Raw genomic sequence first — 26994 nt, forward strand, 5'->3', positions numbered from 1 at the left:
CACCTCATAGAAAGAAAGTATTGATTGCACAAAAGCGAGCGGTAAGAATAGTATAGGGTAGTCACCTGCAGCCGTCATGCAGCTACGTGGAAGCCGCGTGAGCTCGAATGGTCACAGATTTGTTTGACTCTCGGAAGAACGTCATGGAGAAGCTGAAAAACCTGAACAGGCAGGAATGTAGGAATATGCTACAGACCCCCATCACTTTCGCTAGGACCGCGAAGGCAAGCTTAGATTAATTACGGCGCGCACACGGGGGTATAAGCAGTCATACTTCGCGAGTTATATGGAAAGAAACACTAATATGCGATACAGTGGGAAGTACCCTCTGCCATGCACTTAGCAGTGATTTGTAAAGTACAGATGGAGACATAGATGTAAGTGTTGATACAGAAGTTAGCATAAACAGATCGGGTGATGAACAGAGTACAATACTGTACTGTGCGTGTTTATGGGCAGTTTTGAATCTATATGTTAGTCAGCCACGGTCGCATCTGCAAGGTGAACCCTAACTCCACTGACAAAATTTCAGAAGGATATTTTCTGAGTATTCTGGCATAAGGGCCCATGATCTTCGGGAGCTTCTTACAGAGCAATCGTGTTCCGTTTCACTTCTTATACCCACCCCTCCCCCTGTATCTGTGTTCCTGTATTGCACTAAAGCAGAGTAAATTCCTGTGTCGTGACTGACTGGCAATCGCTCAAGAGGGACGTTCTAAGGGGTCTATTATTGCGCCTGTGGTAATTTACTTTGTAAGTCATTCCGCAACCTGCTCGCTTGGAGATGATGTTTGATAAAGAGGCAGCTGATGGTGCAACCATGGTCCAAAACGGGGCGAATTCTATGTTTGATCGAGGTGAAAATTATGTTGCAGGTATCACGATTTATATCAATGGGCGCCAGTCAGTCTTGCAAGCAACCACTAACCGCCGACAGCGCATAGCCGACGGCTGGACGAGAGTAGGGCAGGCATCATAGAGCACATAATCGTGACGGCCGAAGATCTCACTGAAATAAAATCCAAAATAATATGTGTATTTTGTACGTGTAGTTATTTCAGTTTAGGTCCTGAACATTTGTATTTCTGGTGCTCCTACTGTTTATTTTTATCTATTAACTTGTGGTGCCAGAACAATTAACTCTCTTACTATCGTGTAAAATTATTACACAGCGCGTTCGACACCTTTCTTAAATTTATACGTGAATTTTCACTTACATTTATGCTCCTACAACTATGTTAATCGTTAATGCTGTCATAACTATGTTTCATGTTTTCAAAAACCTGTTGTAAAAAACTTCATGCATGTCAATCGATAACCGGTTCCAAGGTCCTTTGTGAATTTAATACCGGACTAGGTCATATTCTAATCCATACACAATTATTCTGGCACATTTACTGAACTGAGAACTAGTTAGGGACTTGAAGTGGTCCATTAATGTAGTCTTTACTATGAAATATATCGATGCATAGTTTGAATTTTGGTGGAAGTGTTTAGCAGTTTGAGCATGAAGTGCTACTTCTGATGAATGATTACGAATTATGCTGTGGTGATTTGGACTTGGGCTTAACTTGAGTCGGAGGTTCGAGACCACCCTCGGGCATGGGCGTGTGTGTGTTGTTCTTAGCATAAGTTAATTTAAGTAGTGTGCAAGTCTAGGGACCGATGACCTCAGCAGTTTGGTCCATTAAAAATTCACACACATTTAAGCCGGCACGGTAGCTCAGCGTGTTCGCTCAGAGGGTTAGCTGGCCTCTGTACTAAAAAAAAACTGAGTTAATGGATCAACGACGAACTGAAACGGGTGTCTCACAACGTACGCCCCGAGGAGATGCAACGAACTAAAACGAACAAAATAAAATTTTAAAAAATGGTCAGCGTGACGGATTGCCGTCCTAAGGTGTCCGGGTTTAATTCCCGGCTGGGTCGGGGATTTTCTCCGCTCAGGGACTGGGTGTTGTGTTGTCTTGATCATCATTTCATCCCCCATTCGGCGCGCAGGTTGCCCAGTGTGGTGTCGAATGTAATAAGACTTGAACCAAGGCGGCCGGACCTGCCCCGTAAGGGGCCTCCCGGCCAATGACGCCAAACACTCATTTCCATTTTCATTAAACGGTCGCAGAGAGATTATTCTTTGACTCTGATTAATTTTTAGCACGTATTGTCAAAGTTCCGAATTTTTCCTCTCGACTTCTTCTGATTAGTCAGAGTTCAGTGCTACAAATTACGGCTTATTAACGATTAGTAGAATCGTATTAATTACGGGGATTTGTATTAAAGTCTCGTTTTGTGTGGCTTCTTCCTGGGTCAGTGACTACATTTCGAAGCACTGAGGTTTACTCAGGACAGTCGGTCGATCGAACACCCGAAGAACATAAAAGCCTCTAGGATAGGAGAACGCTACAATGTTCAGTCGCAGTCAGTTTGCAAGTTCCTTCAATTGGACGCCATTTCTCGTGATTTGCGAGTCCTTAACGTGCCCCAGTAAACCTACCTATGGAAGGGGACCTAGAGTTGAACGCGGAATCCGAACCACGTGTCGCTTCTTCTGTATCTTTACATCAGTGAAAGGTGAAGGCTGACCAGAATTCCACCCCGCCATCTAAGGGTCTCCAAGCTCCCACTTTATCACCAAGCCTGACTGTACTGCACTGAAAATATCTGCACAGCAGTACAAATACCGACGGTAGGCCTATGCGATGTGCTTCTTATCTGGAAACAAACATATTCCATTCACTCACTGTTGACAGTAGAAATGTACGCATTACCCCCGTACTCGTTTCGCCGTGCTCTTTGCGGGCTGCATGCGTTTACATTGGGGGGCAGTGTTTGTCTTTAGAACGAGGGTCTGCCCTTAGTGACTGTACTGTTTACTAATCATGTAGACCGACAAGGAGCCCTTTGAGTGCGAGATCGCAAGTTCATGGGCCACAATCCAGGTCAAGACGTCGGTTGCGGTCATCCAGCTAATGAGGAGTGGGGGTAACGTGCACTAAAGAAAACAGTAGCAGACATTGCCACGAGGAGTCATCTCTGCCAGAGAGTAAAACAAGGCAATCCAGGGAGTATTCCACTCCGTCCACGACCAACAGATTGCGTTTCTGTTGCTTTTAATGGAATAGTAACGTATGGACAATTTGAGTGGTAATATAACTTTCTGTTGGTGCATGGCTTCAGAAAATATGCGGAATTTCATTCCACGATATGACCACTACAATAGTTTTCTGACAGTGTAGAAGAGAGACTGCATCAGCAGGGATGGTAAACAAAAACTATTTTATGTTGTCTTTACAACAGCGGCGAGTTGGCTACTATACCAAAATCTACAGCTCTTTTTACGTTAGTGTGTTAATACCCTTGCTATTTATTTTAATAATAAGGTCCGTATGTTTTATGTCCTCATTTTACAAAAAAAAAAAGAGTTCGCAATATAGCTTTACACACTTTGCAGTATGGGTAAAGTCGTGTTAATCTCTGCCTTGTATAATTTTAAAGCTCTACATTAAATGGTTTCATCAACAAAATCGCCCCTTATTACTTTTATAGAAATGAAATGACGTTATACTAAGTTTACCAGCATTAATTTGGATTTTAGTGTGACAATATCGATTCATCATTTTTATGAAATGATTGCACGCTTAATTTATAAATGTTAATTTGAATTTTAACGTGGCAGGTCCAAATGCATATAGCGCCACGTAACCGCCATAGATGTTGAAGAGTGGTGCAATGAGAATAATAAATCGTTTAGCATCAAAATTGTAAACGAGATAGTAGTGGAAGAAGGAAAGAATTATTCTATCTAGAAAACAAGAATAAGCAGGGTGGCTAGAGCAAGGAAAATAGAAGCAGACTGGCTCCTACGAAGAAAGCTTTCTTCAGTAAAAGAGCTCTGCTGGTAGCAGGTATTGATGTACAACTGTGAAAGAAGTCTATGAAAGCGGATGTCTGGATCAGAGCGTTTCTTGGAAATGAGATGTGGACTTCGGAAACTCAGAGAGGGAGAAACTGGGAATGTGATTCTATCTAAAAATGTTGAAAGTTACGAGGAGGGATAAAGTACGAAATGATGAAATACTACTAAGAATAGGTGAGGAAAGGACTCTATGATGAGCCTTACCAGAAGAAGTGACAGGGTTCTAGGACAGTTGATCCGGCATCCATGTAAGAGCAGTACGGGGGGAAGAAGTTGCGGCCGAAAAAGACCACATCAACATAGTCGAACGACTGATGAAAAAAAATCCCAATTGCTTCAGTCAGTCATTGCATATGGATCCTTGATACAGACCTTTTGTAATTGACCTTATTCCGGTTGCGTTCTGGTAGACAAATTAAGTGGAAGCATTTCGTGTATTACACAAAAAATGGGTTTTTCGTATTTTGGGCTCCATAGGAAAAGGGGAAGGTGTCCCTCTAGTCCCTAACCTGAAAAACACACTGCTTTAGTTTACAGATTTTGGGTGAGTTATTTATTGTTGACCTCTACGGCCTATCTCAGCTGGACCATTTAGAACATTTAGTTCAATAACTACCGTTGACGTACTTCTAATTTTCGTTCCACTGCGAAAGATCTATCTTAAGGAACTTGCAACTAAAAAAAATCTGGTAGAAATACTCTGGGTTTATTATAAACAAATTATTCAGTCCCATTAGAAATAATTTTTGAGATTTGATCGGTTCCTACCTGAATTCTCGCAATTCACTGCATTGATCGTTTTCACTTTTTTTGTTTTTGTTTAGGATACTAAATAGGATCAGGGGTTGCCAAAGAAAATATATGCTGTATAATTTCATATTCACTTCATTCTCGCCTCTTCACAACTGCTTCTGCTCGCTCAGGTCGATTACATGCATAACCTTGACCGCTATTTCAACCGTTGAATGTCTGAATTGTGGCTATCTTCTTCAATAGTAAGATTTTGAAAGTATTAGCATGTGCTACGATCTCGAGTTTCTTTTCACATACAAGCCTCCAACGATCTTCCAGAGTGGTTTTCAAGTGACTTCCACTGTTGATACAAGGAATCTAACTTTTTATGCAGCCTCTCGGCTCCTGTCACGGAATACGTGATTTTCACAACAAATCATCAATTCTCACACAGCTCGTGTGGCACTTTGATGCACAGTTAGTTTACCCTTCCGCAAATTGTGAACGTTTGTTCGAAAAATGGTAGTTTACTTCCAGTTATTTCATGTGAGTAATACCCAAGTTCCCTCAGGGAGTCACACCTAGTGACACGTGGCTGGCGACCACGGGGCCCCGAGCTGAGTCCTGGCATTGCTTCCACTTACTTATGCCAGGCTCCTCACTTTTATCTTTCCTATCTGGCCGCCCTCGGCCAGCTCTTGTTCTTTTCCGACCCTGACGCTATTAGGTTTCGAGGGCTAAGGGTCTTTCATTTTCCAACCTATACTTCTCATGCAGCGTCTGACCCGGAGCGGGCGGCTGCAAAAGCGTCTGTATTCCATGTTAGGGGCGGCCTCCAGAACTGTGGAAGGCGACGGAATACCACTGCAGATTATCTTCCCTGCATAATGCAGTCTCCATTTTATGCACAAAAATTGGCTTCCTCTCATGTTAAATCAGTGTCCGGAGGTAAAATAGTTCCCCATTCGGATCTCCGGGGGGGGGGGGGGGGGACAACAACTTGAAAGGAGACAAAAAATCAAAACGAGAATTGGTACCTGGAATATCAGAACTCTGCTACAAGCAGGAAAACTAGAAAACCTTAAAAGAGAGATGGAAAAGAATCATATGGACCTCGTAGGAGTTGCTGAGGTAAGATGGAATGGACATGGAGAGTTGCAGCCAGATGAATATGTATTCTACTACTCAGGAGGAGAAGTAAAAGGAATTAATGGAGTAGGAATGATTATGACAAAGGAATTGGCTAAATGCGTGGAATATGTAGACTATGCAAAAGATCGGGTTATTGGTGTAAGACTGAAAGGAGCACAAAAAGATTTACTGATCGTCCAGGTGTATATGCCAACTTCAGAACATGATGACCAAATTGTAGAGGAAACGTAAATGTAATAGAGAGAATAATGGACGAAAATAAAAAATGCTGCAAAATAGTAATGGGAGACTGGAACGCCTTTGTGGGAGAAGGGAAAGAGGGAAACATAGTAGGCAGTCATGGTCTTGGAAAGAGAAATAACAGAGGTGAATCGTTAATTGACTTCTGCAGGGAAAGGCAGCTGATAGCGGCAAACACATGGTTCAAGAACCACAAGAGGAGGCTTTACACTTGGAAATCACCAGGGGATAAATACAGAAACCAAATCGATTTTATACTGGTAGAAGAAAGATACAGGAATGGAATCAAGAAGGTGCACACATTACCAGGTGCAGATATTAATAGTGACCACAACTTACTTATGGCAGAAAGAGAAATAAGAATGAAAAAACTGAAGAAGGCGACCATGGTGAAGAAGTTGGATTTAGAGAAGATAAGATCCAACAAAGAACAAATTACAGAAATGCTGTCTCGGGACTTTCTAAACACATTACGAGACAAAGAAGCACCTGATAATGCCAGCGAGTACTGGAATATGCTGAAAGAAGGAATCATTAAAGCAGGACAGCAAAATATAGGATATGTAAAAGGAAAAAGGTCAAAAAAACCATGGGTCACACAAGAAATGATTTCCAAGATGGAGGAGAGAAGAAAATTGAAAAACAAGAACACTGAAGATGCAAGAAAGATATACCGAAGTTTAAATAATGAACTGCGAAGAGAAACAGAGCAGGCTAGGAAAAAATGGCTAAAGAAGAATGTGATGAAATTGAAGAACTGGACAGGAAGGGAAGATACGACTTACTATACAAGAAGAGTAAAGACTATGACATGGGAACAAAACTGAGCAGGAAGTGCTACTATGGAAATTTTGAGTAAAGACGAAGAGGTAGTGTACAAAGATCGTGACGATGTCCTCCAGAGATGGGAAGAATATATAAAAGAGCTATATGACACAAATAGCAAACCAGAAACTCTGGAACTTGAATCACACAACAGTGTAAGTGATGACGAGAAAGGACCGACCATCATAATGGAAGAAGTAAAGTCTGCCATAGCTGCAATGAAAAATGGCAAAGCGGTAGGTACAGATACAATACCGGGAGAAATACTAAAATGTTTGAACCACGATGGAAAAAGAGAACTATTGAGGTTATGTAATAAAATATATGACAGTGGTGAATGGCCTGAGAACTTTCTGACAACGATAATGATTCCATTACCGAAAAAACAAGGAACCAAGAAATGCAGCGAGCACAGGACTATCACCCTCATTTCACATGCAGCCAAAGTGATGTTAAGAATAATTAATAAAAGACTTGAAAAAGTAATGGAGGAGAATCTTGGCGAGGAGCAATTTGGTTTTAGACGGAATACGGGAACCAGAGATGCAATAGGGCCCCTACGAATCTTGGGAGAAAGGTTTATTGAAAAAGGAAGAGATCAATATATATGTGCTTCATCGAATTAGAAAAGGCATTTGACAATGTGGTTTGGAACAAGTTGGCGACTATAATGAGGGAAAAGAGAGTGGACTGGAAAACCAGAAGTCTTATAAACTCATTATATCTTAATCAAAAAGTTTCAGTTAAAGTGAGAGGAGAAAGTACAAACTGGATCAGACTAGGAAAAGGAGTAAGACAAGGATGCTGTTTACCACCTACTCTTTTCAACCTCTACTTGGAAAATATGATTGACCAATGCTCATTAGATGACAAAGGAATAGAAATTGGAGGAAGAAAAGTAGGGTGTTTGAGATTTGCTGATGACATGGTCCTTCTAGCCACAGGGGAAAAAGAATTACAGGATTTGGTGGACACCATTGCAACTAATGGAAAAAAATATGGAATGAAAATTAACACAAATAAAACAAAAGTATTGGCACTAGGAGGAAATAAGGAAATAAAAATTATGCTGAATGGAGAAACAGGTGCAAAATTTGAAGTATCTTGGAAGCAGGATAGACACCGACTGGAAGTGCGGAGAATCTTCTGCAGCGGTCTGGACAGAGAACTCAGAAAGAGACTCATAAAATGTCTTGTATGGAGTGTTCTTCTATATAGCGCTGAAACATGGACTATGAGGAAAAAAGACAGAGAAAGGCTGGAGGCTTTTGAGATCTGGACATGGCGGAAGATGGAAAGAATAAGTTGGATGGACAGAGTAAAAAATGAAGAGGTACTGAGAAGAGTGGGAGAGAAAAGACAGTTACTAGATGTAATAAAGAGAAGAAAAAGAAATTGGATTGGGCATATATTAAGAAAGAATGACGGACTGATAAAAACAGTTTTAGAAGGTTATGTAGAAGAGAAAAGGAAGCGAGGGAGGAAGAGATTCCAGATACTGGATGACATGAGGGACGGTACAACATGCAGCAGCCTTAAGAAGGAAGCGGTGGATCCCAGAAAATGGAGAGGCAAAAGACCTGCTAATATAGCAGATGATGAATAAGCAAGTAAATTTATTACCTCCTTTAAAAGAACTGAAAACGAAAACATTGTACTTGCTGTGATTGTTACATTTCGACGAAAATGAAGGTTTCTGACGTAGACCGCATTGGGTCGTAAAAAAGAACAACTTAGCTGGCTCTGCCCTCTCTCTGTCTGTCCTGGGGTCATTGACCCCTTCATGTTACTCGACCATTGTGATATGTGAAATGAGAACGTATTCAGTCAACTGAAAGTGATATTTCTGTAATGTAGCACTTTCGGTGTGTGAAAACATACAGATTTCCGACTGTAAGGAATTATATACATGTATATACTCTGCTAGCCACCTTATGGTGCGTCACGGAGGATTCTTCGTATACCATAGTCGCTTCCCCTCTTTTCCGTTCGTGGTGCGAATGGTGGTAATCCTATTAGTTGTCTTGTGAGCGCCACTTCCTCTCATTTTCCTTCATGGACTTTTTTATGAGGTCTGTGTAGGAGGAAGAAATAAATTAGTTGTATCATCTAGTAATTTATGCTCTTTAACAACAAACCTCTTCATGATGCACAACGCTTCTCACTTAGCATCTACCAGTGTATGAGGATCTCGGTATAGCTCTCGTGCTTACTAAACGAATCCGCAATAAAATGCGGATCTTTTCCTTTGATCTCCTCTATTTCCTCGATCAATACGGCTGCTAAAGGCGCACATTGAGGAGCAATACTGAAGCACTGGTCGAGCAGATTTTGTAAGCTATCTCCTTTGGTGATGGGTCACTCTTCCTGAGCACTATTTCGATTAATCTCAGTTTCGCAACTTCCTTTCCTGTGATTATTTTTATTTTGAGGGTTAACTACCTAAATTTGCACCAAGCGGCGATCCTGTGCATGTCTTACTGCATTTTACTACAGTTTTCTACCATTACGAGTTCTCCATATACAATAGGGTCGTCCGTGAACAGTCTCATGAACTTTCGACTTTATTCACTTGTATGCATGGGTGGATGCGAACTCCACCGATAGAATTTCGGAATCTGTTCAGGGATATTTTCTGAATATTCTGTTATCAGGGATACGTGGTCTCACTTGACACGTCGCTTAGTGATTGCATTTCTTACTTCCATTTATAGTTGTATCTGTGTTGCACTGAAAATACCTGACAACAAAGGAAAAGTCTTATTTGTAAGCAGTCACTCGCGTTACTTGCTGTTGGCAACAGTAATCTCCATGTTTCTCTTCGTTCTGAAGCTTGCGTTTAATACTGTTCGGTTCTGTGTCGACTTTTTTTTTCAGGAGTGTTAGTTGTACGTTAACGTGATAGCAGAAGGGAAAAGTGTATTGATGAGAAGTGGGGCGATATGCGCCTCGTATATGGGAACACTGAATCTACCGGAAGAGCGGCACAGCAACAATATCTTGAAATGTTTCGACGACGATAGCAACCACATCGCACCACTTTTGCGTCTCATGGTCGTTGGTTTACCTTATATTTCGTGTTGTATATTTTGGTACTTGCATATTACGTACAGTCTTTTTCAGTGTTGTGTAGGCACTCTCATAGAAACAAAAGTTATTGTTGTAACCAGCCGTATAAATCATAATTATCCTCCGAATTAAATTTTCATTCTGCTGCGGAGTGTGCGCTGCTGTGAAACTTCCTGGCAGATTAAAACTGTGTGCTGAACCGAGCCTAGAACTCGGGACCTTTGCCTTCTGCGGGCAAGTTTTCTACCGATTGGGGTACCCAAAGATGACTCATGACCCGTCCTCACAGCTTGAGTTCTGCCGGGTTCGAGTATCCGCGCGGCACACAGTTTTAATCTGCAAGGAAGTTTCAGCTCAGTGTTCACTGCGCTGCAGAGTGAAAATTTCATTCTGGAAACATCCCCCAGGCTGTGGCTAAGCCATGTCTCCGCTGTATCCTTTCTTCCAGGAGTGCTAGTTCTGCAAGGTTCGCAGGAGAGCTTCTGTGAACTTTGAAAGGTAGGAGACGAAATACTGACAGAACTGAAACTGTGATGAGAGGTCTCGAGTCGTGATGGGGTACGTCAGTTGGTGCACGGTAACTCAGCGTGTTCTGTCTGCGGGTTAGCTGTCCTAGCTGTCCTCTGTAATAAAGAAGACTGAGTGTATGGATCAACAAAAAACTTGACTGGGTGTCATGGGACGTCCCCAACGAACAAATGCAACGAACTAAATGAGATTTAAAAAATGTCGATAGAGCACTTGTCTGCGGAAGGCAAAGGTCCCGACTTCGGGTCGCGGTACGGCACACAGTTTTAATCTGTCAGGAAGTTTTATAATTCTTTTATTGTGTAAGGAGCCACCGGAGTCCAGGTGTCCCTCTTACGAAAATACTCAGAGCGTCTCCGAGCTTTTCTCGTTGGAGTTCGGATTCACCCTTCACCGCATTGGTCCTAAAACACTCTCTTGAGGACGTCCGAAGCTACTTCACTGTCTGCAGTTCAACACGGACGAGCAGGCTCGGTGTGCCGAGGCTCGTGTAGCGCGGCGGTGCCCTGGTAACCGCGGCACGTCCCGCCAGTTCCGCGGATCTGCCAGCAGCCGCCGCTCCGTGTCTGTTTGCAGTCGCGTCGGCGTCTGCGTCGCTTTTCACCGGCGCGACTTTCGCGTCGCTGCGCGGTGCGGCGCTGCCCGGCGCAGGTCACGTGACGTCACCGGCCGTACTTAAGGCGCGCGCGCCGCCGGGCGCGGTCTGTGCCCGCAGAGCGTCTGCCGCGTCTTCTGCGCCCCCTGACAACATCCTGCTGCAACCCGCGCGACACCCGATCGTCGCCCGCCGCCGTGCAACTACAAGGTGAGCCGGTGCACAGCAGCTCCTACACTCGCACTGCATGGGGGGCCACGGTCAAACGCATAGTTCTGACTTCGTAAATGAGATGCAGGGACATTCTCAGCTCCTCCGGTGCATGGATGTTTAATAAAACACTGGTGATACTACAATAGTGAGTGACTCCTGTGCAACAAGTGCAGGTAAACGTAATATTACTTTATTATTTGTCTTCATAGTTCCCTGTCTTACACCAGAAGACACGCCTATATTCTTCATTTAGCTTCGCAGGTCGCCGATAGATGGGGAGTGTTCTTTACAACAGCTACAAAAACATCGCATTTTAATTTTATGAAACAGCTACACCAAATGCAGCTGACAGGCAGAAGTTTGGTTCTTAACGTAAGAAGACGTTTTGATTTCAGCTTCTTTTTACGAATTACGTACTCTGTTCAGTGTTACTCATTCAGTTTTAATAACATACTTCCGCCATACAAAAGAAATTCTAATATGACGTACAAAAAAGAAAGCTATTAAAGACATATCGATATTGTCGTGTAACTGCATTGTTCGGATGTGTTCATTAAAAAGTTTCATGTAGTTACAGTCTTGTGGATTACTTAGACATGAGCATCATTTCAGCTTTTTTTGTTATGGTAGAAGATTGTTTGCAGCCCTCAAGTTTCTAATGCAAAAATATTATTTGCATTATAGTCGAAATTCAATAAAATATATTTTAACAATAGTACCACGACACCAATAATCTTAACAAAATGCATTTTCAATGGAAATAAAGTAAAAAATCTCGGAAATACGTATGTCAGAGATGTTAAAAAAACTGGATACTCTTTCTTCAAGTCGAACGTTTTAATTCACATAAAAATTTTCTGTACAGCATGAAGAGTAAGTGACAGAAAAAGCGTTGTAGGAAAATCAGCAAATCCGTTTGCTGATTGTTCGAATAGGATATTTTCTCGAATACCTCTACACTTATATTTCCAATCATTTTCGGAATATTCTTTTCTCTTGTTTGCGTTTTATCTTACTTTTCTCTGTGTAGAAGCGTAAGAAAGATATTTAAAAAATAAATATTTTGATCGAAATATTTGGTTCTCTCACTTTCCGTTATCATTCGTCTGTGAAAGTCAACCGTAATCTTACATGTGTATGCCACATGTTATGCCAAATAAAAGATTTCTAGTCTATGCCGCTAAAATGTCAAGTTAGATATCATTATCCGACCGATTTTTTTACATTTATCAAGCTCCAAAAAGGATGCTACCTACTCATAAGTCTACCTTTGCCATATTATGATTGCATCGTTGAAGGAAACAATGCCGTAAGCTTGGTGATAAAGACAGGAAGGAAGTGATTCTATTGCATCTTCAACTCGCATTAAATATGTATCTCATGCACTTGCATTAAGATATTTTCGTTGCTAGTGGCTTAAAAAAGTAATTTCTCCCTTAGAAATTGGGTGAATTCTTTTCGAGAAGCGATTATGGTTACGAATAAGAAAATCAGAGCAGCGCTAGCAACAGCTAAAAAAATTATGGGAACATAAAGAACTTGACTAGATTATGGTGTACATAGGGAGAGGTTTTCTGTACTGGATGAAAAGTAAATAATACCGAGGCGAGTTAGGAAGAAACCACTGGTAATATTTCTATTAAGAGCTACCAAAAAGTCGACGGGACGTTAAGCCTATACCATCTTTGTTTTCTACAGAAAAATGATGGGAACTGTTTTATAACTCGGGTTAGCCGTTCAAAGTGCCAAAACGCTTAAAGGGTTTACCATACCATTCGGCGATTTTTTTTTGTTCGTTCCCCATGATCACTTAAGGCAAATTAAAGAATAGTGAGCAAGACCTTGGCCTACTTTCATCCTACTTCTTGCCTCATTCAAATCTTTGCTTTGTCTTTGATGATGTCGATCTCGACTGGACAAAAGCTCTGATGTTTTTGTTTCGCGTGTTTATATCTGTATGTTATAGCCAGTCTCTCTGAACCTGCGTTGCAACATGGCAGTAGTGCCAAACGTTTCAATTTCTACACTTTCTGCATTCATATCTCCTCACATCTCAGAAAAGTACGTGTTGCATAAGAGGTGTTGACGTTTAAATAATAACCCTTTGTTTCGTGTTACATGCGGACTTTTATAGTCCTAATGTTATACCACTAGCTTTGGAATATTAAATAGTTTCTGTTCTCAAATCGTATGAGAAAATGTAGCTTTTTCGCCTGTTCTTATTTGATTAGAACCTATTTCTTCACTTATGATTGACAGCGAAGCGTGGGGTAGCCCCCACCCCTTCGTCGGAGGTTCCGCCTCGGGCATTTCTCCCTCGGGCATGGGTATGTGTGTTGTCCTTAGCGTACGTTAGTTTAAGTTAGATTAAGTAGTGTGTAAGCCTAGGGACCGATAACGTCCGCTATTTGGCCCCATAGGAACTTACGGCGAAATGCTTATCAACAGAGCGGTAAAGCGAAGACAGACAGCGTCTAGAGTACTTTCTATGTTAATTCTGAAAATCCGTTTCGGCGTTCATTCCAGGTCATCTTCAGATTCAAATCTAATTACTCCCAATCGCAGTTCGTCAGCACACGGAGTCTGTCTTTCTTCATTGCATTACAAACGGTCACGGTGCCCTCAGACGACATGCATTCAGTTGCGAGAGCGAAATAGGCTTCAGAAACACTAGCAAAGCGGCTGACTCTGATTTCTTAGACAGAATCATCTCGGCATTCTCTGCTTTCTTCAGGCAGCACGGCTGTCGTAGACCGTCCAAATGACGGACCACACTTGTACGGTTGGGACTTCCGCAAGAAAATGGTTCAAATGGCTCTGAGCACTATGCGACTTAACTTCTGAGGTCATCAGTCGCCTACAAGTTAGAACACACATCCATGCCCGAGGCAGGATTCGAACCTGCGACCGTAGCGGTCGCTCGGCTCCAGACTGTAGCGCCTAGAACCGCACGGCCACTCCGGCCGGCGACTTCCGCAAGCACCTCTGTCATAATAAGTGCTGCAGCTCTGAAATAGAAATAGCTGATATTTGCAGTAGGCTACTCTCGCCCTAGTTGCATGATTTTTCTGTCCCCTTGTTCCTCTTGTGGTCGGGTACTTCAGTGTAAGCTTGTCTCACCGTATCAGTAATTTGGTGATCAGAGCTGATGCAAAGATCATACAACGAACACTTACATAAGAACGCCAAGCATCACCCACAGCAAAAAAGCGGTGTCATTAAAAGCCTTGTCGATAGAGTCTAGAGAATTTGAACACCAGAACACATAGATGCCAAGTTAAAACATCTCAAGCAGGCTTTCGGAAAAAAAGTGGCTACTCAGGAAAAGAAGTAAATAGAAATCTACGCCAGATAATAGTAGGCCGAAGGACAAGGATAGAATACAGTGGCGGAAGAACATATTTTTTTCCCTTTTATTAAAAAAGTAACTAATCAGCTCGAAATTTTTTTTACAGAGATATGACATCAGACCGGTTTTTAGACCAAGTAAATACGTCAAGCCCTCAAATCTTTAAAGGATAAACGATCTTCTCTGTCGGCATGCAGGGTATATAAAATTCCGTGAATGTATGGTATGGTCTACACTGGAACTACCAATAGAAGAGCGAATAGACGGCTGAAGTAAGCCGGCACGGTAGCTCAGCGTGTTCGGTCAGAGGGTTAGCTCCCTCTGTAATAAAGAAACTGAGTTAATCGATCAACAACGAACTTAAACAGATATCTTACGACGGTCGCCCCGAGCGGATGCAACGAACAAAATCGAACAAATTGAGATTAAAAAAAAAGTAACATAAAGGTTTTCCCGATTAGTAAAAGTAGAAAAATCAACTGTAGCAGAGAATGCCCTTCAGTCAGAGGTGAGGTTTTCCGAAATTAAAATTTTATCTACAATAACGAAGTATTATCGACAACTGTGTAGAGACATCATCAAAATGTATAAACATGGGGATAATTTTAATAGAAAATAAATCATTAAATTTTGTGAAACAAAGACAGTAGATTTACGAATCGACAGATGAGTTTTATGTTTGACAAACGACTTTCCATGGTTTGGTTTTATCTGTGACAAGCATTATCTCCGCCGATAACTTGTAAACTTCTTTCACCCCTCTCACCCCTCCGTTTCACGCTATTTATCTAGCTTCCGACGTCCGACGTGCCAGTCGACTAGAATCAGTAGAACTAGTAGCACCTCTGAAGATGTCCAGCACAGCTGTGAACGAGACGTCAGGAACGGAAAAGCTTCACGAACCACGACCGTGCTGACATGGAGAGCTAGGCGACTTTCAGCTGGCAGACAGCTACAGGTCCGGGTGGTTCGGCGTGACCCCCTTTTTGGCGCGTGGCCAGGGCCTCGGTCAAGGCCGGGGGGGCCGCAAGTGGAGCTGGATGTCACCCAGTGGCGCGGGAAAGCGTCCGCCCCACGTCGCATTCCTGCGGCCCTCGTCCTCCCAGCAGAGGCGGCGCAGCGGCGCGGCCACGCCGGCTGGCGCGCTATCGACCGCGGGCCGCGAATCTAGGCCGATCGGATTAGCGCCGCCGCGCCGGTCGATGCTGTGGTCGCCACAGGCGCCACGCCGCTGCCACACCGGCCCACGACACAGCTAGGCGCTGCTACCTCTGAAATCGCGTCACAGGAAGGTTTTTCGTCCGTCTAGTGTCGAAAATCTCTCTCTCAGTGAAAAGTCCCTTCCGGTTACGTACTGTGTATGAAATCAATAATAATTAACAGGAGACGAGATACTGGCAGAAGTAAAGCTGTGAGACCGGGCGTGAGTCGTGCTTCGGTAGCTCAGATGGTAGAGCCCTTGCCCGCGAAAGGCAAAGGTCGCGAGTTCGAGTCTCGGTCGGTGCACACAGTTTTAATCTGCCAGGAAGTTTCAGTTAAAAAATAGTTCAAATGTCTGTGAAATCTTATGGGACTTAACTGCTAAGGTCATCAGTCCCTAAGCTTACACACTACTTAACCTAAATTATCCTAAGTATAAACACACACACACATGCTCGAGGGAGGACTCGAACCTCCGCCGGGACCAGCCGCACAGTCCATGACTGCATCGCCTAAGACCGCTCGGCTAATCCCGCGAGGCAACAGTTTAAAAATTCATGTTCGCAAGATACTGACACTAATTATTTACCAAAGAATGGAGAACTCGCAGAAACCGACCTCGGTGAGGAAATGAAACAAACTTTTTTAAATTCTGAACCACTCCCGCCGCAGGTTCGTGTCCTCCCTCGGGCATAGGTATACTTGTTGTTCTTACCATAAGTTAGGTTAGTTTATGTAGTGTGTGAGTCTATGGACCGATGACCTAAGCAGTTTTGTCCCTTAGAAATTCACAAACACTCATTTGAAATTCTGAAGGTAGCAAGTAAAAAATACAGAGAACGGCATTTTATTTACGAAGGATGCAGAAACCTGACGGCAGTCATAAGAGTCGAAGGGCATCAAAGGGAAAAGTGGTTGAGAAGGGAGTCAGACAGGTTTGTAGCTTATCCCCGATGTTATTCTATCTGTATACTGAACAACCAGTAAAGGAAACCAAAGACAAATTTGGAGAAGGAATAAAAGTTCAGAGACAAGAGACAAAAACTTTGAGGTTTGAAGATGACACCGTAATTCTGTCAGAGACAGCAAAGGACTTAGAACAGCAGTTGAACTTAAGAGTACAGTGCCTTGAAAGGAGGATGTAAGAGTAGCACCAACAAAAGCAAACAAATATAGTCGAATTAACTCAGGTGATGCTGAGAGAATTGGATTAGGAAATCAGACGATAAAAGTTGTAGACGAGTTTTGCTATTTGGGTTGTAAAATAACTTATGATGGCCTAAGTAGAGAGTAGACTTGCTCATCTTTATTTTTATTTCGTTTGCTATCCGTCCAGTGATAGCATTCAACACCTGTCATCATCCTATTAGCAACTATGAGGGTCAGTCGGAAAGAAATGCACACAATTTTTTAAAAAAAATACAACTTTTTTTCTCCGTCTTTATTATTCACGGAGCTCATTGAATCATTCTTCCTGGTTGTATTCAAATTTAATACTACCTGTTTCCGCAAGTCGCCCTGTCATAGAACTCGCTCAAGACAGCTGCTGTAGTTGATGTTCATCTGAAGCAACGTCCTGTTCTAGAGCTCCTGTGTTGTGAGAACGACACAGTGACCAACATGAGGGTTGAAGAAAGTGTGTGGGGTGACGCTGTTGACGGCCGCACAGTAAGTGGTTGGGCAAGCGGATTATCTGGTGAAAGTGGGGACACCAAAATTCTGAACCTCTCGCGCAGCGGCTCAGTCACTAACAGTGAACGAACTGTCAATCCGAATGGGAGTATGAGAAGCGAGTGTGTGCAGAATATTGATACAGTTGTAGCTGATAAAGGTTTGCGCCAGGTGGATTCCTTGAATTTTGGCGGATAGCCACAAAGAAACACGAAAAACAGTGTGCATCGAACTTTTGTAACAGTACGAGAATTCTGGAGATGACTTCCTTGCAGCAATTGTGACGAGAGATGAAACCTGGTTGCGTCAACAAAGCCGAAGAAGTTCAAAAACGCTCCTTCAGCAGGAAACGTGACGACTACTGTGATTTTTGATTCATGCAACTGTCAGTTCTGATGTGTATGTGGCAACTCTTTTAAAAAATGCCACGTTTTGCTGTTGAATAATAAGTACCAGCACATATCAGGGAGAAAACTGTCACCGAGATCACAAGATTCCAGTGAACAACAGTGAGACACCCTACAGCTTTCCTGTGGCACCATGTGACTACGACCATTCTGTTAACTGAAAAAAAAAAACGATTAAATCCCTTCGCGTAACGAAATTTGAAGACGAAGACTCCTTTGTACAGGCAGATAGACAGTGGCTCGAACGAGATAGTCCCGACTTCTACCGTGCAGGTGTACCGTTCTAGTTTCACGGTGGCTTATGTCATTTTTAACGGACGGAGATTATGTGGAAAAATGGCATTTTGTCTCTCGAGAAGATATCAACGTACTGTAAAAATATCAAACGTATGGAAATAAATTGCATACTAAAAGTATAGAATATACATATCTTTTGGAGCGTCCTTCTAGCATTCCTGATTTGAAAAATCGACCTAAATTCTTGAGTTCCAAGGCCATTTACTTGGACTCATCAACGACAAAACGCTGAAAATAGAAGTTTATAAAACATCATTTACAACATATCCAGTAAAATTTTGATGGCCACTGCTCACCACTATCGAAAAAATCCTTACCAGTAAGTATTCTATTCTCAAGTGCGGCAATAGATGTTCGACTATCGTAGCAATGAAAACAAAAATGGGGAAGCGACGAATTAAGAGGGTAGCTAACGATGAACATCGAGTCAGTTGACTCATTAATTTTTCGTTTAGTAAAAAGAAGTTTACTTTTAAATGAAGATTTTAGTTAGAGACTAACATTTGTTGGGTTCTCGGCTTATATCTGATCTTGAGCGATGGTAATAATCTTAGAAAGTTTCCGTACAAAACACTACCAGAGAACGTATTGTAAGCTCAGAGTATAGTAGAACAACAAAATTTCCTCCAAAGAAGTAGTATGGCTTCAACAGACAACAGTCAAATGAAACACCTGATGTTTTGCAAATATATACCTCTTAACTGATAGATTCCGTCTTCCTTGACTTCTCAAAAGCGTTCAACACTGACATATTTTCAAACAACAACCGAAATATGATGAAAGGGGCAATTTTCACAGTTATGTGATTGGAAGAGTTCTTGGATGACGTAACTTAAAAACCAGTACATTGCATTAGATTGCCAACCTTCAACAGAAGTGTAATAGATCGCTAATGTCGTCAATACATACCTCCAGACAAAATAAGTGAAGCACCCAAAAGGGGAGGAGGAAACGGAATGAAACTTCACGGGTTTAGAGGGCATGTGATGATATTTCAGTGATTACAAAATAGAGCAAAATTTAATAAGAAACTGGCAGTATCAGTCCATTTATCAGTGTAACGTTGCACTCCCTGTGTCCTGGATGCATCCGTTGATTCGGTAAGGCAGGGTGCCATAAAGCCTTTGTATCCTCGTCCTGTGGCTATCTGGCCACCAGCTGATGTAATTGGTTGTTGATATCCTGGGTACTGGCATGGGACGGCGTTGACGACCGGGCTTTCCCAACACATTTTGTATGTGGGACAGATGCGGGGATCTTACTGGCCACGGGAGTACCCCAACAGTTCAAGGAGACACGGGTCATGGTGGACGAGCGTTGTCCTGTTGAAAAATGGCACCAGGATTACATCACATGAGAGGTAACACGTGACCTACCGCTGTGTGATCGCAGTTCCCTTAGTCACTACCAGACGTGACTCGAAGTCACAGCTAATGGCTTCCCATAACATGACGCCAGCAAAACAGCTGTACCTCTCGGAAACATAGGAAGAATAGGACATCTCCTCAGGTCACCACCAAACTCGCCGACCAAGGACGTCTGGGGTAGTGCAGAAACCGCTATTCGTTTCTGCACACATTGCGACACTATTCATCAGCATTCCACCCTTCCCGGTCACGTCACCACTCCAAACACAGACGTTTGTGTTAACGATAGCGGACGGTAAGTCCCTAGTCCGACTGCTGCTCGTCTCCCATCGAACGTGTGGGATCCATTACTTGTTCCCGGATGGCAGGCGCAGATGTGAAGGAGTTAAGATGGCTGGGTGCTCCCTTGTGGTCGACAGGCGTGATCGACCAGAACCTAGACGACGAATATGCCTGTTCTTAAATTCCCATGCAGTCCAACAAGGGCCATTGTCACATCCGAATGCCTCACAAACCGAATATTGCGCGATTTGAGCAGCCGGCCAAATGAAGACTCGCAAAGGGGCCCACTCAAACTCTGTCATGCAGTGACAACGTTTCCATACATGAGTGCGCGGCACTCTGTGTTTTCACAGGGATCAGACAACATCTGAGGCTCTTCACGCCCCTTACGTACCCTACCAGGCCCGGCAACAACAGTAATCACGAGCTACACTAATGCACTCTGGTGGCAGTTCTACCTGTCACACAGAATAGCAGTTCTGATCATTTATATACCCGTCGTTGGTGTGTACATGTACGGCGTTACATTGATATCCGACCCAGTCTTGTGGGTGCTTCACTTTTTTTGTCAGGCTATGTAGATAAATTGTTTGTGAACGAGGTGAAACCGCGTTCCCAGCTGTGTGTCTTGGAAACGAGCGCTCACTACTGTACTCCCTTTCCTGAACGTGCCTAAAGCGCCGAACCAATTTCGTACTACAGGCGTTATTCCACATTGTCTCCATAGTCACAGTATATACATTAAGGGCGGAAGGGGATAGTACGACTCTACTTGACTACGAGTCGACACCAGTGTCAGTTAAATATATACATACTTCCATGAAGACTCACAAACATATGAACAAAAAGCTCATAGGTCGAATGGAGCAAAAGGCAAAGAAACTGGCGGAGAAAGAGCCTGTACCGGAAAACTGTTACTAGTCACGTAAACAACATTCGGTCTATCAACCAAAATCACACACCTGAGTAATCAGACGACACAAGTGAAGAAACGAATAACGTAACTGAGGGCGAGCGAGAGAGGTGAATGATGGCGAACAGCAGTAGAATGTGGTACCGGGACATGGAGGCTTCGGAGGTGAGGATGCGGTCATCATTACGAGGTGCCCTCGTTATTCCGGATGACTATCACAATTAGAGAGAAACAATATCATTAACTGAATATCAAATAAAACACCTTTCAGCCGTCTTATTTTCAGACTGTTACTTTATTTGGCTACCAGTTTCGGCGGTTCGCTAAGACATCTTCAGGCCCCTTCGTACAGACAACAATGGTAACAGTTTGAAACAGATAACAAAAAGAAGGTGGTGCAAGTCTTATATAAAGTGGTAATATGTGTCAACAATATCAAACAGTTCAGGGAGTTACATAAAGTTAGAGATAAATTAAGGAATAAAATAAGAGGACAGTCGCACACTGTGCTAACATTAACTAGGGAGCAAAGTATATAGTCATATAATCGTAAAAAAGGACCTAGTAAACGTTTCTCCGACTAACACGCTGTGTATTATCGGCTCTTCTGGTGCCTGTAGTTCTCAAAGTGCCTCAAAATCCCTCCTAAATGGCACGACAATGTTGTCTGGAGAATGACTGTACCAGCCACGAACCGTTGCTCGTTGTTTGACACCTCGGCTTTCAAAGAAAACGACCGATTGCGCAGATGGTTCTGCTTTTCATAGCCAACCTAACTGTGCTCATTTGCAGTTTTCGGCAGGTTGCTTACTTCAGTTAGGCTGGAAGACACTGACGTCTTGTAACGGCCAGAACCGCAACTCGGCCGCCTCTCTGATGCATATATCTGCAAAGGTCCAATCAGACTTAGCAGAAAGGGATCCCTTAAGACGTAAAACGCCATTTTGGTGAAAACTGCCAACTTATGAACTAACTGCAATTTCGACCAGCAAAATTATAGGCTGTAGCTATATGCCAGGACATTATTACTGCCTACTTGATACCTCTCGTTCGCCCTCGCAACACACATAAAGTATAATCAAATTAAAGTCAAAATTAATTGCTATCATTGCTAGCCTCAAAGGTTTGTTAATCTCTAATTATGTTATTTGTGATGTGGTCTGCCAATTCTGGAGGGTGTGACATCACAACTTCGTCAGACAGCGTCAGCAGAGATCTATCAGATCGCTTCGACGTTTTTCTCAACAGGGAAGTATCGTCGCTAGATGATCGTACACAAATGTAGAACGTCTTGGACGATATTTACACTTGGCTTACCGAAAGAAGCTATCTTTAGGTGGTGTGGTGGTGGTAAATTCCTATAGGGCCAAACTGCTGAGGCCATCGGTCCGTAGGCTTACACACTACTTAATCTAACTTAAACTAACTTACGCTAAGGACAACACACACACCCATACCCGAGGGACGACGCGAGCCTATGACGGGGGAGCCGCGCGAACTGTGGCATCGCGCCATAGACCGCACGGCTATCCCGCGCGGCCGAAGCTATCTTTAAATGTAGTTCAATGCAAGCGGATATCCATAAACAAGAGAAAGAAGAATATAGCATTTCTTCCTCAGGTTCCGTGGAGTAATTGAGCCGAAACCTCTCGGTCGTGAAACAATTCACTGCAGCATTAACAGATGTCTGATGAAGAATAAAAAGACACGAAGCTTAAGACATTATCCGGCCGCGGTGGTCTAGCGGTTCTGGCGCTGCAGTCCGGAACCGCGGGACTGCTACGGTCGCAGGTTCGAATCCTGCCTCGGGCATGGGTGTGTGTAATGTCCTTAGGTTAGTTAGGTTTAAGTAGTTCTAAGTTCTAGGGGACTTATGACCTAAGATGTTGAGTCCCATAGTGCTCAGAGCCATTTGAACCATTTTGCTTAAGACATTATAGATAAAAAATGAAACTTTACACGGAAAATCGAGGATCTGTTGCACAGAGTGGAAGGTGCATAGCACAAGAAAACAGTTCACCGTGGATTTAAACATCTGGTGTTTATCAGTAAAGAGTTTTCAGCTGTACCGGAAGGCTTTTGAACGTAGAACGCTCAGGACACTACTCACTTTCCAAAAAAAATTCTGGGGAAGTGAAAGTCATTTTATTGATTTAGAGTATTCACTGAGCAAACGTTAAGGGGTTTAATTCGCACTATAACGACATTTTTATCAATCTGAACAAACTTATATTTGCATCGGTCGTTACATCTCTGTTCCTGATGTCGCTTAATTATGAGCGGTTGTTGGCTGTGAATAATTCAATTCAACACAATTTTCTTATACGGAATTTTGTCAGCGGGAAGAGGAGACGAGACCCCTCAGTCGGATTGTGGAGTACTTGTTTGTTTCCCAACCTCTCTGCAGTCCATTACGGAGCAAGAGTTTGAGACACCATTAATGGGCATCCCACTGTCAGTTGTGGTCGACAAGTTCGGAGCAGTTAAGTCATGTGCTTGTTCTGGGTTTCACCTTCTTTCTCGTCCCATCTCTACCATAATCAGTAACATTTCCATCTGCATGATACTGAAAAAAAAAATACATTTATATGATCGAATCCTTGTCACGACGTGCAGGGGGTGGGCAAGAATATAGAAATACCAAAACACAACACATTACAATGCCTAATACGGTGTATGAAAACCGCTGACATTGAAAACAGCTTCCAGTCGTCTCGGAATGGGTAAATACGAGTCTATTGTGCTTTCCAAGGGAATCTTATACCATTCTTCCTGCAAAACAGTGGCAAGTTCAGTTGCAATGATGAACACACGCCCTTCTCCAAAGTAGACCACACAGGCTCAGTAATAGTGATATTTGGTGACTATGTTAGCCAGGAGATGCGGTATTTCATCTTCGTGCTCTCGAAACCAGTTCTGGACGACGAGAGCTGTGTGAACTGGGGTGAACACGCCATCACTACTGGCGAACAAACGTAGCATAGGATGGGCCTGATGAGCGAAAATGATAATCCTTGGCAGAAATGCGGCCTTGAAGAATAGCAACGAGGCCCATGGGGTAACGCCATGTGGCTGCACAAATAATCACCGAATCCAAGCCTAGTTTCACTTTTGGGACCAAAATTCCGTCAGAAATTGCAAATACTGTGAAACAAGACACATTAGACCCAATTACATTCTTCCATTGCTCCATAGTCCAGGTTTTATGAGCTTCGGCACCACGTTTTCTTGTATTGAGCATTTGCATCACTGATAAGTGGTTTCGGAATTCCAGCTCACTCTGTAATTCACTTCTTATGGAGATCCGTCCGTGCTGACAGGAGTTCGCGAATGTGACATTCAGTTCTGCGTTATGAAACTTCCTGGCATATTAAAACTGTGTGCCGGACCGAGACTCGAACTCGGGACCCTTGCCTTTCGCGGGCAAGTGCTCTACCAATTAATCTGTCCAAGCACGACTCACGCCCCGTCCTCGCAGCTTCAGTTCTGCCAGTACCACGTCTCCTAACTAGCACTCCTGAAAGGAGAGAGGAGTGCTAGTTCTGCAAGCTCAGACGGCAGAGCACTTGCCCGAGAAAGGCAAGGGTCCCGAGTTCGAGTCTCAGTTCGGCATACAGTTTTAATCTGCCAGGAAGTTTCACATCAGCGCACGCTCTGCTGCAGTGTGAAAATCTCATTCTGGAAACATCCCCAAGGCTGTGGTTAAGCCATGTCTCCGCCATATCCTTTCTTTCAGGAGTGCAGATTCTGCAAGGTTTGCACCGGTTTGGCAAGGTTTGCACCGGGTTGGCTGACTACTGACTTTCAGTGAATGCTGTTAGCTTGGCTATGGAAAGAAGTTACGTTCTATGTGAACTCAAAGAAACTATAGCCTCTAATCACCTCGTGTCGACGGCGCGTTAAAATCTAATCCTCCGTCCTTCCTTTATAAGCAAGTGAACGAAGGGATCGCGGACCGTTTGCTACACTGCTGACAGTGAAACTACCGTAACCAGGAAGTCTGTGCTGGATTCCCGCCCGTTACAAAGCAGCAGGTCGCTGGTGCTGCTTGACCATCGGTAGCAATTATGATTTCAGCTTAGCTATAAAATGCAGTACAAGCAACTCGGCGCGTCCAACGAACTACACAGCGTTGTTGTGCACCGCGCAGAGAAAGTCACTGGCTTCCAGTTCTTGATAACTTGTTGGTATTCACTTGCCACACTGCACAGCTATCATACTGAGACGTGCGAAACGAACAGTCCTGTCGCTAAAATAGTTTGTCTTTTACTTATTCGCAGGTTGGTTGGTTGGTTGGTTGGTTTGGCGAAGGAGACCAGACAGCGTGGTCATCGGTCTCATCGGATTAGGGAAGGAAGTCGGCCGTGCCCTTTCAGAGGAACCATCCCGGCATTTGCCTCGAGTGATTTAGAGAAATCACGGAAAACCTAAATCAGGATGGCCGGACGCGGGATTGAACCGTCGTCCTCCCGAATGCGAGTCCAGTGTCTAACCACTGCGCCACCCCGCTCCGTTATTCGCAGGAATTCTAGTTCTATCTTATACAGGGTGTTACAAAAAGGTACGGCCAAACTTTCAGGAAACATTCCTCACACACAAATAAAGAAAAGATGTTATGTGGACATGTGTCCGGAAACGCTTAATTTCCATGTTAGAGCTCATTTTAGTTTCGTCAGTATGTACTGTACTTCCTCGATTCACCGCCAGTTGGCCCAATTGAAGGAAGGTAATGTTGACTTCGGTGCTTGTGTTGACATGCGACTCATTGCTCTACAGTACTAGCATCAAGCACACCAGTACGTAGCATCAACAGGTTAGTGTTCATCAAGAACGTGGTTTTGCAGTCAGTGCAATTTTTACAAATTCGGAGTTGATCGGCGTCTTAGGGAGCACGGAACATTCCAGCCTATGACCCGCGACTGGGGAAGACCTAGAACGACGAGGACACCTGCAATGGACGAGGCAATTCTTCGTGCAGTTGACGATAACCCTAATGTCAGCGTCAGAGAAGTTGCTGCTGTACAAGGTAACGACCGCGTCACTGTATGGAGAGTGCTACGGGAGAACCAGTTGTTTCCGTACCATGTACAGCGTGTGCAGGCACTATCAGCAGCTGATTGGCCTCCACGGGTACACTTCTGCGAATGGTTCATCCAACAATGTGTCAATCCTCATTTCAGTGTAAATGTTCTCTTTACGGATGAGGCTTCATTGCAACGTGATCAAACTGTAAATTTTCACAATCAACATGTGTGAGCTGACGAGAATCCGCACGCAATTGTGCAATCACGTCATCAACACAGATTTTCTGTGAACGTTTGGGCAGGCATTGTTGGTGATGTCTTGATTGGGCCCCATATTCTTCCACCTACGCTCAATGGAGCACGTTATCATGATTTCATACGGGATACTCTACCTCTGCTGCTAGAACATGTGCCTTTACAAGTACGACACAACATGTGGTTCATGCACGATGGAGCTCCTGCGCATTTCAGTCGAAGTGTTCATACGCTTCTCAACAACAGATTCGGTGACCGATGGATTGGTAGAGGCGGACCAATTCCATGGCCTCCACGCTCTCCTCACCTCAACCCTCTTGACTTTCATTTACGGGGGCATTTGAAAGCTCTTGTCTACGCAACCCCGGTACCAAATGTAGAGACTCTTCGTGCTCGTATTGTGGACGGCTGTGATACAATACGCCATTCTGCAGGGCTGCATCAGCGCATCAGGGATTCCATGCGACCGAGGGTGGATGCGTGTATCCTCGCTAACAGAGGACATTTTGAACATTTCCTGTAACAAAGTGTTTGAAGTCACGCTGGTACGTTCTGTTGCTGTGTCTTTCCATTCCATGATTAATGTGATTTGAAGAGAAGTAATAAAATGAGCTCTAACATGGAAAGTAAGCGTTTCCGGACACATTTCCACATAACATATTTTCTTTCTTTGTGTGTGGGGAATGTTTCCTGAAAGTTTGGCCGTACCTTTTTGTAACACCCTGTATATCTTCATCATCAGGTGTCGAAGAATGAACCTGTAGGTCTGCTCCGGTAGCTAATTTAAAGCTGATGGATCCATCACTTCTGAGGTCATTTCTCGTGCCTTCTTCACATGTGGAAGTAATCTAGAGTCTTCCGAAACAGCCGTTACCTGTATGTTCTATACATAAGTCCAGACCAGATTTTCATGCGTTGTTCTTTTTTCCTGTTAAATTGACTATATTCTGTTCCTATTA

The 26994-nt window shown here is 43.4% G+C and overlaps 1 protein-coding gene across 1 annotated transcript in view; it reads left to right on the forward strand.

Annotated features, from left to right (window-relative positions):
• Positions 1-784: 784 nt before the first annotated feature.
• Positions 785-26994, forward strand: part of LOC126159126 (dentin sialophosphoprotein-like) — a 136425-nt gene continuing 110215 nt past the window's right edge. Inside the window, exons 1-2 of the mRNA XM_049916493.1 lie at positions 785-875; positions 11039-11267. Of these exons, the coding sequence (XP_049772450.1) occupies positions 785-875; positions 11039-11267 (320 nt within the window). The remainder of the gene's footprint in view (positions 876-11038; positions 11268-26994) is intronic.

Source organism: Schistocerca cancellata, chromosome 2 (assembly GCF_023864275.1).
Source record: "Schistocerca cancellata isolate TAMUIC-IGC-003103 chromosome 2, iqSchCanc2.1, whole genome shotgun sequence".
Taxonomy (NCBI): Eukaryota; Metazoa; Arthropoda; class Insecta; order Orthoptera; family Acrididae; genus Schistocerca; species Schistocerca cancellata.